General features: G+C 37.5%; 1 protein-coding gene and 1 pseudogene across 1 annotated transcript; one reads left to right on the top strand and one right to left on the bottom strand.

Moving 5' to 3' along the window:
• The window catches only part of LOC130416515 (gastrula zinc finger protein XlCGF57.1-like), a 78,303-nt pseudogene that overhangs the window by 35,920 nt on the left and 24,990 nt on the right, over nt 1-17,393 (top strand).
• LOC130417833 (oocyte zinc finger protein XlCOF6-like) lies at nt 1,925-16,101 on the bottom strand. The gene is made up of 5 exons (XM_056743655.1): nt 16,095-16,101; nt 14,756-15,988; nt 4,122-4,188; nt 3,290-3,357; nt 1,925-3,183 (listed from the first exon to the last, which is right to left on the bottom strand). The coding sequence occupies exons 2-5, from the start codon at nt 15,981-15,983 to the stop codon at nt 1,925-1,927; spliced, it is 2,622 nt and encodes an 873-aa protein (XP_056599633.1). The 5' UTR covers nt 15,984-15,988; nt 16,095-16,101.

The following is a 17,393-nucleotide window of genomic DNA, read 5'->3' as shown; positions in this document are numbered from 1 at the left end:
GGGCATCTTTCAATTTGTAGGTTGTAGTCAGAGATATTCTGATTACTTTATTCTGGTGCTATAAGTAATATTTCTGTTTTGCTAGAGTTTAAAAGGAGGAAATTATTAGTCATCCAATGTTTTATGTCTTCGATGCACTCTGCCAGTTTGGATAGCTTAAAGGAATCATCTGGTCTTGATGAGATATATAGCTGAGTATCATCTGCGTAACAGTGGAAGCTAATTCCATGTTTTCTAATAATGTTGCCGAGGGGCAGCATGTATATGGAGAAAAGCAGGGGTCCTAAAACCAGTCCCTGAGGTAATCCATAATTTACTTGCGTAAGATTTGACGATTTCCCATTTAAATGGACATATTGATATCTGTCTGTTAAGTAAGATCTGAACCATTTTAGTGCCTGTTCCTGAATACCGGTATAATTGTGTAAACAATCTAATAGCATTTTATGGTCTACAGTATCGAAAGCAGCACTAAGGTCAAGCAGGACTAAGAGTGAGATTTTACCTTTATCTGATGCAATAAGAAGGTCATTTGTAATTCTAACAAGCGCAGTTTCAGTGCTGTGATGCGGTCTAAAGCCAAACTGAAACTTTTTATGCATGTCATTATTTTGTAGGAAGGTACAGAACTGAGTGGACACTACTTTTTCTAGTATTTTAGACAAATTGAACATTTACAGTAAGTGTTTTAGAAAGGAAAACAGCTGTACTAAGAAATGATAAAAAGATTGGAACACAAAGAAAGTGAACATAAACCCGTCTTATACAGTTTTTGTAGAGTGTTCAGTGTTGTTGTGTTTTCTTATCATGAAGTCTGATGCTCATATGTGCTTGAGGTGGAGTAGATTTGATGATTTATCTAGAGAACCCAATAATAAGCACTGAAACTATGATGTTGATCCAGACGTCTGCTTATACCAGTGAAGACTATTAGCTGATCCATCATATGTACAGGACAGAGTGATATTGTGTCCTTCTGTTATAGACACAGATGCAAATTCTGAATAAGATTTACATTAGCTTCACCTATAAATAATAACAGAGGAGTAAAAAAATCAAACAATAATCAATTAAACTTGGGACTGAAAATAGAGCTTTGCATTTCTGTACTTCAAAATATGTATAATAGCACTTTAGGATAAATATTAAAACAGAAGAGATGAGTAACATCATTTTTCAATTTACTTAACATGTGCTCTAAACATGTTTAACTGCATCTTAAGATTCTGTGATGTTCGGATCTCTAAAACTGATGCTACCAATTGTACACAGCATCACTGTACTTACAGAAGAGACTAACATCGTTTCCCTCTTGAACAATTTTTTTCTGATTCATGAGAGGTTTAACATTCTGAAGAGTGTATCCTGGCTAACACAACATGATAAAATCATATTAGAAAACATGGTGTGACAGTACATGGTTATATTAAACTAGGTATTATAAATAATTCTGGTGTGAAATTATTATTTTAACAGCGATTGGAATTAAAACATCCCTAATGTGATATAATTTAAGGTAGATCAAATGTAAGTGATTAGAACAAAGCTCATTTACTTTAAAATACTAGGAAGAATCTACATATTCCATCTTTAGGGGTGCGGTTTCCCGGACTGAGTTTAGTTTTATTCAGGACTAGGCTTTAGGTAAATTCGGACTTTAAATACTTTTAACAAACATGCCTTACTGCCACAGCTGTATAAGGGAATGAGGCACAGAAATTTTTGACACGAAAATAAAACACTCCAACTTATCTCCGCCTTTGACCAATGCAAAAGTGTTTTTATTAATGATTATAAACAAAGAAAGAGTCAAGAGCCCAACTACAGAAAACACTGATCACAATACCGCTGGGTAGTTGAAATTTGAACGGATGCAAACGTTATATTTTTCAATGGCATTGACAAATCCATTTTTTTACATGATTCAATGTTTTTCATCTGCTCTCTTGCTGTCTGGGCTTTCTTCAAGATGAAGTCTCCTGTGAATTTTTAGGCTTCCCTCTGTTTTGAATTTCTTTCCACACTCAACACATGCGTGTGGGATTTGTTCAGTGTGAATCGTCATGTGGGTCTTAAGATTGCATTTCTGTATGAAACTCTTTCCACACTCAGTACATGTGTACGGCCGCTCTCCAGTGTGAACTCTCATGTGATAACCCAGACCGGATTTCTGTCCGAAACTCTTTCCACACTGAGGACAAGTGTATGGACGCTCTCCTGTGTGAGTTCTCATGTGCAGTTTGTGAGATTTCTTCTCTATGAAACTCTTTCCGCACTCACTGCACACAAACGGACGCTTTCCAGTGTGAATTCTCATGTGCGCTTCAAAATTTCCTTTGTATCTGAATCTCTTTCTACACTGAAGACATGTGTATGGACGCTCTCCTGTGTGAATTCTCATATGCAGTGTATGAGATGTCTTCCTCAAAAAACTCTTTCCGCACTCACTGCACCTGTACGGCCGCTCTCCAGTGTGAGCTCTCATGTGATAATCCAGACCGGATTTCTGTCCGTAACTCTTTCCACACTGAAGACAAGTGTATGGGCTTTGTCCTGTGTGAATTAACATGTGGGCTGTGAGGCCAAATTTGCTCGTGTAACTCTTTCCACACTGAGGACATGTGTAAGGGCGCTCTCCAGTGTGAATCATCATGTGCAAATCATGAGCTTTCTTCTCCCTGAAACTCTTCCCGCACACACTGCAAGTGTACGGGCGCTCTCCGGTGTGAATTCTCATGTGCACTTCAAAATTTCCTTTGTATGTGAAACTCTTTCCGCACTGAAGACATGTGTATGGACGCTCTCCTGTGTGAATTCTCATGTGCAGTTTATGATTTTTCTTCTCTCTGAAACTCTTTCCGCATTCACTGCACATATACGGACGCTCTCCAGTGTGAATTCTCATGTGCGCATTAAAATTTCCTTTGTGTGTGAAACTCTTTCCACACTGAGGACATGTGTGTGGACACTCTTTAGTGTGAATTGCAAGTTTCTTTTTGTTTGGGAAGCATTTTTCACATCGAGGACAGATGACAGACTTTTCTTTGTTATGGATTCTCATGTGCGTCGTGAGGTGTCCTTTGCTGTCGAATCTTTTCGCACAAGTAGAGCAAGTAAAACATTTGCTTGCTTGTATTTTTTGCTTCCTTGATAATCCTGATGTTCCTTCCAGTTCCATTAGGTCTAAAATGAAACACATATAATTTTGCGACTGGTTTGTAAAACTGTAGTGATATTACTTTACTGTTTCTTACAAATCATCAATGAAGATTAGAGAACAAACACCAACCTCTGTGTTCCTCACTTTCTTCATTTATCATTCCAGATGTGTCTGTATCAGTCATGTTGAAGTGGCTCCTTCACTTGTAGAATAACAGGAATTATTTCTGTATTCAAATCACAATGTGGTTTGGATAAACAGATCTGTCAAATTCAGTAAACAAATTAATATTTTTTATAATAATTTAAAAAAAAAGTATATATACACAATACTATTTTCTACTATGGTGGTCAATGGTGCCCCAGCACTGTAACTTGTTAACATTTCTTCAAATATCTTATTTTGTGTTGAGCAGAGCAAAGTAATTGATATAGATATGTAACCAGTAAATAAGTAAATAATGACAGAATGTTTATTTTTGGGTGAACTACCCCTTAAAAGAGTCCAATCTCTTTCTTTACAACCTCTTCTTTGCTTATTGTCCCAACAAAGTTAATCTTCACAAGGTCAATCATATCTGCATAACACTATGAAGGGTTTAATCTTGGTATCAAATTGATTTATACATTTTATGGAAAGCTATAGAGGTAATGGGTTTTGTTGTTTGTGTAGTTAAAGTGTATTACATTTTACTTCGAGTAAACGCCCCATTGCAGAAGTAAGTTAAACAGAAACATTCAGAGCACATCATATCACATTCATAACATACATACAGTGAACAAACCTGTTTAAAAGAAGGTCTTGTTATCCATCAGGTCTCACAGTCTCGTTGTCCGTGTCTAGTGTTGTGTTTGTCCTGATGATTTAAATCAGTTCGTCTTCTCTTTTAAACACAAACAGACAGACACCTCTGATTATATATTCACTAGCTGGATCGGGACTAACAATCTTATTGGTTTACCCCGGGGGCGGGGCTAGAGAATGGCCGCATGGATCTCTTTGCACATCGCGATATTTCCACACGTGATCTGCGAGGACCATATATATATATAAAAAACAAGACAATACTTTGGCAATATAGATGTATAATATTTATCATTCCAATAAATCACGAATCTTCATGTCAGACAAAGAATGTTTATCTTAGAAGGAATCCCCTCTTCCACATATAGCCATCAATGTATTCAGTGAGATTAAAACTTCACACTTCATTTACGTGGGCTTGTATTCAATTAAATCTAACATTAAATTACTCAGAAATGTTGTTGCAAGTCCCTAGAAACCATTGTTATTAAATAAAACAAATATGGACGTCAAGAATGTTTTTGTGTGATACTCTTTCCACAATAAAAGACATGTAAAGTTCATGAATAATCAAAGATGATAAACAACAACTGTTCACAAGGTACTTTAATGGACGCTGCATTCATACAGGTGACAATGGGCAATTCAGAAAGCATTCAGACATTCTGACAAAAACAAAAAGCTTTTATCATCTTAATTTACACATCAATAAATGTAGTCAGATAGAAAATGTTTTGCTAATAGCAGAAAGTCAATGGTTGTAACAGAGAGACTGTTCTGTACTGGATTACTGACTAGAAGTGATAGGAGGATTTTTCTCACTTGACTCAGAATAACTGTATGATGTGTTTAGAGCTACTAAAGAAACTAAACTGGAATTTTATTTCCGTATGCTCATAGATGTAAAGTACTGACATTTTCATGAAAACAACTTCATAAAATATATTATTATTTTCATGAAATGAAGTTTTTTAATTATTTAAACTTCACCATCACATTCAGTGTTTTGATTCATTAAAACAACCAACCATTTTATCCTGAAATTACCATATACTGTACACTGTAAAAATGAATCATTGGTCTTGTAAATTCCATTAAAAAAATGTATGTGATGAATAAAAATAGTGTGTATATTTCATTAATGAAACTGTGGTTTAGTGTATGATAAATAATATTGAGGAGATTTCACTAATAAAAACAAGATTCTCTTTTTAATTTAAGGAAATGTCCTCAATTTTGTAGCTTGTTTTGAAGAACAAAATAAAGCTGAAATAAGCTACATATTCCTTTAAGAGAACTGGTTCAATTAATTATTTATTTGGACACCTTTTGAAATTGAACGGCATCGCAGGTTGAGGAGCATAGTGTTAAGTGTTTTGAAGGGGCTACCATCCTAACATCAAAGCTACTGATACAATATCAATAGTTTGTTCTTTTCAGTTATTTTGTTTAGTCCTGAAAAGGATTATAATTGTATTTCTGTGTTGTCCCAGACTTAATTCAAAGTCTTGTTTTTTAATATGCATACACTATGGAAGTTCAAGATGTTCAGTTGTTTGTGTATTTATAAATTTATTAAGAAATGTGACCCAGGTGTTTGTTTATTTATATACAGAAGACGCGAGTGTGTGAAAGCAGAATGGCGCATGATGAACCGCTCTCTCCCGTTTCATACCGCACGCGTAAGCAGCGCGTGCTCGCGCCGCCTACGCTCTACTTAACGCGTGCGGTATGGTAAGGTCGGGCGTGATCATTTGGGGTGGGTGGGGCAGAAAAAAATAAACAACGGATCCATCAAACATGGGAGCAAGCTATACACTTGGTGGCGGTACTAAGGACTGAACGGTATTAAGGACATTAAACAAACAAGATGAAGAAGATGTTAATTTCACGCGCTGTGGCGTTTTGTCAGACCGGTTTATAATCACATAAAGAGGTAAGCCATATTTAGGTTTTAAGTTTATTATTATGGCTTAAATGATCTATTTCAGAATATAACAGTTAGTTCAGGAGCGTCGCCATGAGCTAATTATTTGCAGAGATGGGAACAAGTCACATATGGCCAAGTCCAAGCAAGTCTCAAGTCTTAACTATCAAGTCTCGAGTCAAGTCTCGAGTCACAGTTTAGACAAATCAAGCAAGTCAAGTCAAGTCAAGGGTTCACCCTAAGCAAGTCAAGTCAAGTCCTGATAAGTTTCAAGTCAAGTCAAGTCGCAGTACTAAAATAAACAGAGGTTAATTTTTTAGATACATGTTTATTTTTGCACAGAAAAGATGAACTTATATACATACATTATGTATCTTATTCACATTGCTATATATGAATTATATGCATATCTGTGCAACATTAATATCTGAAAATAAAAGTGTTGCTTACACAAAAGAAATCCAGTCTGAAATGTATAATAAAATCTAATTCAATTTAATTGCAACATCTACACAGAAATGGAAATACTTGTATCTGAGAGAATGCATTTATACAGGCTATGAAGCTTATAAACTAAGAATTGTGATTGAAAACTTGACTATTGTATGTTTTAAGTATATGATGCTGTAATACTTGTGCTGTCCATTAATGTGAACAGTAGGCCTATAGGGAATTTGCATCTATTGATGGGAATCCCGGATCATTTTATTGACCTCGGTATTGAATCTTGTTTATCAAAATGAACGAATCTTTTTCATTTCGGTAGAATATAAATAAAATGTATGTTAATATAGCCCAGTGATGAAGTTATGATGCTTAATCGTCATCTCTGCGGTGGACACGCAGTATGCACGTTTCATACGTAATATATAATCTGAGAATATTTGTTTTCTATTTGAACTGGTTTCATTATTTTACAGCACAAAACGTTTTGCTGTTGTTGTGAGTATAAATTTTTTTTAGACATTTAACAGATTCGAACTATGAAATTATTCTCGTCAGTATGACCGAAAAGTTTTTAAAGAGTTTTTTTAAGTTCAAGTGATCTCACCGGCGCGTCCATGTTAGCCAGTCATGCAGTATATAAGCGAGCTGCTATTCAGTTTCCACACGCAGTCAACACAAACACTTGAACATGCGCACATTTAATATAGACATTCGCCTACATGTAATACAGAGAAGCCCTTCTTTATTTTAAGATGATTTTAATGTTTTAAGAACATAACAATTCGGGCTACGCCATTATAGCCAGATTCCCCAATTCATCACCTTATGAGATGAGATGTAGGCCTACCAGTGATGATCGATTATCACTTTTCTAATGATAAAAAACAACCAAAGCAAAATTATGACAAACAGAAACGATTAATTCATTATATTAGTAATCGTTTTATTACACTGACTATAAAGAAATTACTTTGTAACCTTTCCTTGTGGTTCTTATAATGTCGGATGAAATTCGACGTTGTGGTTGTCGCGTCAGAAATCCTCGCGTTGCATGCTCTGCATCTGGCAAATAATGTTTTATTTTCACGGTCCAGTTCAAAGTCCTTATAGCCAAACGTGACTGTGGAGCTCGACTGTTGTCCGCCATTGTAACGGCCACAACTGTTTCAAGCCGCCAGGCGCATGCGCAGTTTCCTCTCTATCGTAACTGCTCTACAGTAATTGGCTGTTTCACCTTGTTTGGCGCGGTTTGAGTTGAGCAGCGTTAAAGGCACAGGCGCTGTAGTGCTGCCGAGTCACAATAATTATTTTAGGTAATTTCATTACTTTACAAAGTTCAAGTCATTGTCGAGTCTTCCATTTAAAGTCAAGTAAAGTCTCAAGTCACCTGCTCTCAAGTCAAAGTCAAGTCAAGTCATTTTCTTACTTCAATCAAGCAAGTCGCAAGTCCTGAAAATTGTGACTCGAGTCAGACTCGAGTCAAGTCATGTGACTCGAGTCCCCCACCTCTGATTATTTGTACCAGGTTTAACATGTTCGGTGGAGAAAATGAAATCGAGTTTCATATCTGCATAAAGTTTTGTTAAGACCATTGGTAAGCTTCTAATGGGGAATACTGTGGATTGAACTTTTTAAAACTATTCAAATTATGTTGCGATGTAATATTGCAATAATTTGCAATAAATTGGCAAATTTGTTGCTGTCTTTTGGTTATTAAAAATGAGTGAACAGTTTCTTGGAAAACCAAAACATGAAACGTTTAAAATCTTTTCATTATGATTGTGATTACTTCAAACTGAAGCAGTCAGAGTTGTTTTAAATGAGACAACACAACAATTAGGATACTAGTCGGAAGGCACAAATATCTATTTTAATTTGGTATCGCTTGGCTTTGTGTTTACAATCAAGTGCAGGTAAACAGATTCTTCTTTTGATGTCTGTGGTTCAAATACCTTAATTAACTGAAATTATAACTATTTAAAGGCTTTAATTAAATATGCTTATAATTGTACAAAAACGTTAAAATTGTGACATCTTTATATTTAAGAGGTGTGTCTACCTCTTCAAGCTATGTTGTACAATTTATAATATGTAACTTTTTTATTTACGTTTTTTATTCTCTGAATACACCCTCTTTCATTGTTGAAACTTTTCTAGAGCTATGTTATTGTGACTTTGTGTCCACTAAAACATCATATTATTATGTTAAAGTTAAACTAAGATGGTAAACTTAAAGTTGCCATATCATTTTAAACTAAAAAATATGGACATCCAACGCAGTATAGAGATAGACCATATACAACGACTCATGTAATGTTTGTTTTACAGTGTGACAACGGAGATGTGCAGCGAGATATACTGCAGCACATAATGAAAATTGCCATCTGCAAAGGAGATCATCAGGAGGACATCAGCATCATCTTGGAGGGGGTGCAAGTCATGACTGGCTTGGGCAATATGGCTAGAGCCTGTGCTGTTCTTCTTGGCCTCACATGCACTAAACCTCACCTAACCGAAAAAACTGAAGAACACATTTTAGGCCTTTCAAAAGCTGCTCTTGAACTCGATGTGTGCAAGTTGTCCGGCAAATTACTATCACTTAAAAACAAACTCCTCATGACTTAGATTGACAGACAACGCATTGTACCAAGTTCTGTTGAAAACAGGAATAAGCGTTTGAGATTGGTCTACATGGTTTTGTTACATCACGTTTGTTACATCACGCCCACGGAGGGCGTCGGGTTTGGTGACCACACGATCACATCTCTGCTCTTTGCGGATGATGTCATCGTGCTGGCCCCATCAGACCAGGACCTTCAGCATGCACTGGGACGGTTTGCAGCCGAGTGTGAAGCGGCGGGGATGAGAATCAGCACCTCCAAATCTGAGGCCATGGTTCTCAGCCGGAAAAGGGTGGCTTGCTCACTTCAGGTAGGTGGAGAGTTCCTGTCTCAAGTGGAGGAGTTCAAGTATCTGGGGGTCTTGTTCACGAGTGATGGAAGGATGGAGCGGGAGATTGACAGACGGATCGGTGCAGCTTCTGCAGTAATGCAGTCGCTGTACCGGTCTGTCGTGGTGAAGAAGGAGCTGAGCCGCAAAGCGAAGCTCTCGATTTACCGGTCAATCTACGTTCCTACACTCACCTATGGTCATGAGCTGTGGGTCATGACCGAAAGAACAAGATCCCGGATACAGGCGGCCGAAATGAGCTTTCTCCGCAGGGTGGCCGGGCGATCCCTTAGAGATAGGGTGAGAAGCTCGGTCACTCGGGAGGAGCTCAGAGTAGATCCGCTACTCCTCCACATCGAGAGGGGCCAGCTGAGGTGGCTCGGGCATCTTTTCCGGATGCCCCCTGGACGCCTTCCCGGTAAGGTGTTCCGGGCATGTCCCACCGGGAGAAGACCCCGGGGAAGACCTAGGACACGCTGGAGGGACTATGTCTCCCGGCTGGCCTGGGAACGCCTCGGTGTCCCCCCGGAAGAGCTGGAGGAAGTGGCTAGGGAGAGGGAAGTCTGGGCATCCCTGCTTAGACTGCTGCCCCCGCGACCCGGCCCCGGATAAGCGGTAGAAAATGGATGGATGGATGGATAAACGCTCCATTGCCGAATTAAGTTAAACAGAAACATTCAGAACACATCATATCATAACATACATACAGTGAACAAACCTGTTTAAAAGAAGGTCTTGTTATCCATCAGGTCTCACAGTCTCGTTGTCCGTGTCTAGTGTTGTGTTTGTCCTGATGATTTAAATCAGTTCGTCTTCTCTTTTAAACACAAACAGACAGACACCTCTGATTATATATTCACTAGCTGGATCGGGACTAACAATCTTATTTGTTTACCCCGGGGGCGGGGCTAGAGAGTGGCCGCGCGGATCACTTTGCACATCGCGATATTTCAACATGGGATCTGTGAGAACCATAGATATTTATAAAAAGAAGCCGCAGTCAAGCGCTCGAGGCAAGTAGACGAATCCGCCATCTTGGAACGCTCCACTGACGTCACTCACAGTTTGCCAGAATTTCCCGCGCAAACACTATCCAGCTATAGCTGCTAAAACCACGGGGATGGAAATTCCCGAAAAATTTAAAATCCTTTCGTTGCGGTCACGTTTAGTTTAGCAGATATAATGTTAGACTTGTTTACACAACAATAGATATTTTTTTATAATCATACAAAGTAAAATTGCTCACACCATTCCATGACGGACGACCTTCAGCAGCCCTTAGACACAGATGTATGTAACAACAGAAGAGCAAACAGTGAATCTACAGTGAAATGTAGATAAAGTGATATCATGACATCTCTTGACTTTGTTGCCACCTATTAGCCGTTTACGTAAGATTAACATTTTATTTTTCCAACATTGCTGCTGAAGTATTTGGCACATTGTACATCCCTAGACAGCATTGTTATTAAATAAAACAATTTGTCAGGACGGGATCCCATGTTTCATGTAGGGAGAGATTTTGGGCCTTGTGGAATGATGTACTCTCTCTCTGAGTCTCATCTGTGTTTCCAGCCCTTTCGTCTCTTGTTCGTTATTGCTTGTTAATTTGTTCATGACCCGCATCTGTCCCCTCTTGACTTTGATCCCATATTGACCTTGTGTCTCTTGTCTTGTGCTGGTTCATTGCCTCTGTTTGTGTCATGTGGTCGAGTTCTTGTACCATGGTGTTGTATTATTAGTCTAGTTTATTGTAGTTTTATGACAAGTGTTAGTATAAGTCCAAGTGTAGTTAGTTCCTGTTTCCATGTTTTTTTTTATGTTACCCCCGTGTGGGTGTTTGTTTTGTATTTACATTTTAGTAAAAGTTTTTTTTAAACCCCTTATCTGCGGTCTGCAGTTTGGTCCTTTGTTCATGTCTCACTGAAAGTCCTGACACAATTATGGAAGTCAAGAATGTTTCTATGTGAAACTTTTTCCACATTAAAAGACATGTGAATTTCATGAATGATTAAAGATGGGAAACAACAACTGTTCACAAGGTACTTTAATGGACGCTGCATTCACACAGGTGACAATGGGCAATACAGAAAGCATTCAGGCATTCTGACAAAAACAAAAAGCTTTTATCATAATTTACACATCTATAAATGTAGTCAGATAGAAACTGTTTTGCTAATAGCAGAAAGTCAATGGTTGTGACAGAGAGACTGTTCTGTACTGGATTACTGACTAGAAGTGATAGGAGGATTTTTCTCATCTGACTCAGAATAACTGTATGATGTGTTTAAAGATACTGAAGAAACTAAACTGGTATTTTATTTTCTTATGCTCGTAGATGTAAAGTACTGACATTTTCATGAAAACAACTTCATCAAATATATTATGATTTACATGAAATTAAGTTTTTTAATTATTTAAACTTCACCATCACATTCAGGACCTGTGATTGAAGCTTAGTGTTTGGATTCATTGAAACAACCAAACATGTTATCCTGAAATAACCATATACTGTAGGTTTATATAAATCCCAAGAGTCTTGTTTCTCCTTCTATCCCAATAGGTGGATTCAATTCAATTAAAGTTTATTTATATAGCGCTTTTCACAATGTGTGTTGTTTCAAAGCAGCTTTACAGGGGCAAACAGGAATAACAGAAAAGGTAAAACACAGCACAGTGCATGGTGTTTATACAACGAGTAAGATCATTCTAATAAATAATATCTAATTTCGAATTAAATAAATAAATGAATGAATGCAGTCTCCCGGTGAGCAGGCCAACACTGCCCTGCTGGTGCGAGGAACCCAAACTCCAATGATTGATTAATGGAGAAAAAAAACCTCGGGAGAAACCAGGCTCAACCGGGAGGGCCAGATCCCCTCTGACGTGTCTTAGCTGCACTCAGACTGCTGACATGTGATTTAAGCTTAGCATTTAATACCAAACATTGTAACTTCAGCATTAATAAGACAAATAGTCCGTCTTTGCTCTTGGTTGGGGGTGTATTGGTCTGAGATGGTCCGATGGTCATATTTCTCTTGGTTTGTGGTGGAATAGCCTTAGATCGAGCTGGGATGGTCAGTCAGTCTGCAGCTGTAGCTGGCGTTATCTCAAATTTGGGATGGGCATCTGTCGGTCATCTGGACATGGTGGAACTTCTTCCTACCTCGTTATGGGCATCCCGAGGCAGAGGCGGAAAGAGAATAAAGAGAATAATTAGCGTAGCTGCTGTTCATTAACTATGCATTAAGTGAAAGCTTGGCTGAAAAGATGTGTCTTTAATCTAGATTTAAATTGGGAGAGTGTGTATGACCCTCGAATAGTATCTGGAATGATATTCCAGAGTTAAGGCATGAATAAGCTTTGCTGCATCAGCAACACATAAAATATTTCGTAATTTGGCAACATTTCTAAGGTGGAAGAAGGCTGTTTTTGTGATATTTGAGATGTGATTTTTAAATGACAGGTTGCAGTCTAATATAGCGCCTAGGTCTTTAACTGTATTTGTTGGAGTAACAGGGCATCTTTCAATTTGTAGGTTGTAGTCAGAGATATTCGGATTACTTTATTCTGGTGCTATAAGTAATATTTCTGTTTTGCTAGAGTTTAAAAGTAGGAAATTATTAGTCATCCAATGTTTTATGTCTTCGATGCACTCTGCCAGTTTGGATAGCTTAAAGGAATCATCTGGTCTTGATGAGATATATAGCTGAGTATCATCTGCGTAACAGTGGAAGCTAATTCCATGTTTTCTAATAATGTTGCCGAGGGGCAGCATGTATATGGAGAAAAGCAGGGGTCCTAAAACCAGTCCCTGAGGTAATCCATAATTTACTTGCGTAAGATTTGACGATTTCCCATTTAAATGGACATATTGATATCTGTCTGTTAAGTAAGATCTGAACCATTTTAGTGCCTGTTCCTGAATACCGGTATAATTGTGTAAACAATCTAATAGCATTTTATGGTCTACAGTATCGAAAGCAGCACTAAGGTCAAGCAGGACTAAGAGTGAGATTTTACCTTTATCTGATGCAATAAGAAGGTCATTTGTAATTCTAACAAGCGCAGTTTCAGTGCTGTGATGCGGTCTAAAGCCAAACTGAAACTTTTTATGCATGTCATTATTTTGTAGGAAGGTACAGAACTGAGTGGACACTACTTTTTCTAGTATTTTAGACAAATTGAACATTTACAGTAAGTGTTTTAGAAAGGAAAACAGCTGTACTAAGAAATGATAAAAAGATTGGAACACAAAGAAAGTGAACATAAACCCGTCTTATACAGTTTTTGTAGAGTGTTCAGTGTTGTTGTGTTTTCTTATCATGAAGTCTGATGCTCATATGTGCTTGAGGTGGAGTAGATTTGATGATTTATCTAGAGAACCCAATAATAAGCACTGAAACTATGATGTTGATCCAGACGTCTGCTTATACCAGTGAAGACTATTAGCTGATCCATCATATGTACAGGACAGAGTGATATTGTGTCCTTCTGTTATAGACACAGATGCAAATTCTGAATAAGATTTACATTAGCTTCACCTATAAATAATAACAGAGGAGTAAAAAAATCAAACAATAATCAATTAAACTTGGGACTGAAAATAGAGCTTTGCATTTCTGTACTTCAAAATATGTATAATAGCACTTTAGGATAAATATTAAAACAGAAGAGATGAGTAACATCATTTTTCAATTTACTTAACATGTGCTCTAAACATGTTTAACTGCATCTTAAGATTCTGTGATGTTCGGATCTCTAAAACTGATGCTACCAATTGTACACAGCATCACTGTACTTACAGAAGAGACTAACATCGTTTCCCTCTTGAACAATTTTTTTCTGATTCATGAGAGGTTTAACATTCTGAAGAGTGTATCCTGGCTAACACAACATGATAAAATCATATTAGAAAACATGGTGTGACAGTACATGGTTATATTAAACTAGGTATTATAAATAATTCTGGTGTGAAATTATTATTTTAACAGCGATTGGAATTAAAACATCCCTAATGTGATATAATTTAAGGTAGATCAAATGTAAGTGATTAGAACAAAGCTCATTTACTTTAAAATACTAGGAAGAATCTACATATTCCATCTTTAGGGGTGCGGTTTCCCGGACTGAGTTTAGTTTTATTCAGGACTAGGCTTTAGGTAAATTCGGACTTTAAATACTTTTAACAAACATGCCTTACTGCCACAGCTGTATAAGGGAATGAGGCACAGAAATTTTTGACACGAAAATAAAACACTCCAACTTATCTCCGCCTTTGACCAATGCAAAAGTGTTTTTATTAATGATTATAAACAAAGAAAGAGTCAAGAGCCCAACTACAGAAAACACTGATCACAATACCGCTGGGTAGTTGAAATTTGAACGGATGCAAACGTTATATTTTTCAATGGCATTGACAAATCCATTTTTTTACATGATTCAATGTTTTTCATCTGCTCTCTTGCTGTCTGGGCTTTCTTCAAGATGAAGTCTCCTGTGAATTTTTAGGCTTCCCTCTGTTTTGAATTTCTTTCCACACTCAACACATGCGTGTGGGATTTGTTCAGTGTGAATCGTCATGTGGGTCTTAAGATTGCATTTCTGTATGAAACTCTTTCCACACTCAGTACATGTGTACGGCCGCTCTCCAGTGTGAACTCTCATGTGATAACCCAGACCGGATTTCTGTCCGAAACTCTTTCCACACTGAGGACAAGTGTATGGACGCTCTCCTGTGTGAGTTCTCATGTGCAGTTTGTGAGATTTCTTCTCTATGAAACTCTTTCCGCACTCACTGCACACAAACGGACGCTTTCCAGTGTGAATTCTCATGTGCGCTTCAAAATTTCCTTTGTATCTGAATCTCTTTCTACACTGAAGACATGTGTATGGACGCTCTCCTGTGTGAATTCTCATATGCAGTGTATGAGATGTCTTCCTCAAAAAACTCTTTCCGCACTCACTGCACCTGTACGGCCGCTCTCCAGTGTGAGCTCTCATGTGATAATCCAGACCGGATTTCTGTCCGTAACTCTTTCCACACTGAAGACAAGTGTATGGGCTTTGTCCTGTGTGAATTAACATGTGGGCTGTGAGGCCAAATTTGCTCGTGTAACTCTTTCCACACTGAGGACATGTGTAAGGGCGCTCTCCAGTGTGAATCATCATGTGCAAATCATGAGCTTTCTTCTCCCTGAAACTCTTCCCGCACACACTGCAAGTGTACGGGCGCTCTCCGGTGTGAATTCTCATGTGCACTTCAAAATTTCCTTTGTATGTGAAACTCTTTCCGCACTGAAGACATGTGTATGGACGCTCTCCTGTGTGAATTCTCATGTGCAGTTTATGATTTTTCTTCTCTCTGAAACTCTTTCCGCATTCACTGCACATATACGGACGCTCTCCAGTGTGAATTCTCATGTGCGCATTAAAATTTCCTTTGTGTGTGAAACTCTTTCCACACTGAGGACATGTGTGTGGACACTCTTTAGTGTGAATTGCAAGTTTCTTTTTGTTTGGGAAGCATTTTTCACATCGAGGACAGATGACAGACTTTTCTTTGTTATGGATTCTCATGTGCGTCGTGAGGTGTCCTTTGCTGTCGAATCTTTTCGCACAAGTAGAGCAAGTAAAACATTTGCTTGCTTGTATTTTTTGCTTCCTTGATAATCCTGATGTTCCTTCCAGTTCCATTAGGTCTAAAATGAAACACATATAATTTTGCGACTGGTTTGTAAAACTGTAGTGATATTACTTTACTGTTTCTTACAAATCATCAATGAAGATTAGAGAACAAACACCAACCTCTGTGTTCCTCACTTTCTTCATTTATCATTCCAGATGTGTCTGTATCAGTCATGTTGAAGTGGCTCCTTCACTTGTAGAATAACAGGAATTATTTCTGTATTCAAATCACAATGTGGTTTGGATAAACAGATCTGTCAAATTCAGTAAACAAATTAATATTTTTTATAATAATTTAAAAAAAAAGTATATATACACAATACTATTTTCTACTATGGTGGTCAATGGTGCCCCAGCACTGTAACTTGTTAACATTTCTTCAAATATCTTATTTTGTGTTGAGCAGAGCAAAGTAATTGATATAGATATGTAACCAGTAAATAAGTAAATAATGACAGAATGTTTATTTTTGGGTGAACTACCCCTTAAAAGAGTCCAATCTCTTTCTTTACAACCTCTTCTTTGCTTATTGTCCCAACAAAGTTAATCTTCACAAGGTCAATCATATCTGCATAACACTATGAAGGGTTTAATCTTGGTATCAAATTGATTTATACATTTTATGGAAAGCTATAGAGGTAATGGGTTTTGTTGTTTGTGTAGTTAAAGTGTATTACATTTTACTTCGAGTAAACGCCCCATTGCAGAAGTAAGTTAAACAGAAACATTCAGAGCACATCATATCACATTCATAACATACATACAGTGAACAAACCTGTTTAAAAGAAGGTCTTGTTATCCATCAGGTCTCACAGTCTCGTTGTCCGTGTCTAGTGTTGTGTTTGTCCTGATGATTTAAATCAGTTCGTCTTCTCTTTTAAACACAAACAGACAGACACCTCTGATTATATATTCACTAGCTGGATCGGGACTAACAATCTTATTGGTTTACCCCGGGGGCGGGGCTAGAGAATGGCCGCATGGATCTCTTTGCACATCGCGATATTTCCACACGTGATCTGCGAGGACCATATATATATATAAAAAACAAGACAATACTTTGGCAATATAGATGTATAATATTTATCATTCCAATAAATCACGAATCTTCATGTCAGACAAAGAATGTTTATCTTAGAAGGAATCCCCTCTTCCACATATAGCCATCAATGTATTCAGTGAGATTAAAACTTCACACTTCATTTACGTGGGCTTGTATTCAATTAAATCTAACATTAAATTACTCAGAAATGTTGTTGCAAGTCCCTAGAAACCATTGTTATTAAATAAAACAAATATGGACGTCAAGAATGTTTTTGTGTGATACTCTTTCCACAATAAAAGACATGTAAAGTTCATGAATATCAAAGATGATAAACAACAACTGTTCACAAGGTACTTTAATGGACGCTGCATTCA

This window comes from Triplophysa dalaica, chromosome 3, assembly GCF_015846415.1.
Source record: "Triplophysa dalaica isolate WHDGS20190420 chromosome 3, ASM1584641v1, whole genome shotgun sequence".
Lineage (NCBI taxonomy): Eukaryota > Metazoa > Chordata > Actinopteri > Cypriniformes > Nemacheilidae > Triplophysa > Triplophysa dalaica.
This window is presented reverse-complemented; position numbering and strand designations above follow the sequence as displayed.

Excerpts from the sequence above, each read along its gene's own strand:
- LOC130417833 (XM_056743655.1), bottom strand. The coding sequence starts at position 15,983 with ATGGAACTGGAAGGAACATCAGGATTATCAAGGAAGCAAAAAATACAA. Across the intron at positions 3,358-4,121 it reads TCTCTAGCCCCGCCCCCGGG|GAGCCACTTCAACATGACTG; the intron begins GTAAACCAATAA and ends CTACAAGTGAAG. Across the intron at positions 3,184-3,289 it reads AGAAAGTGAGGAACACAGAG|ACCTAATGGAACTGGAAGGA; the intron begins GTTGGTGTTTGT and ends GTTTCATTTTAG.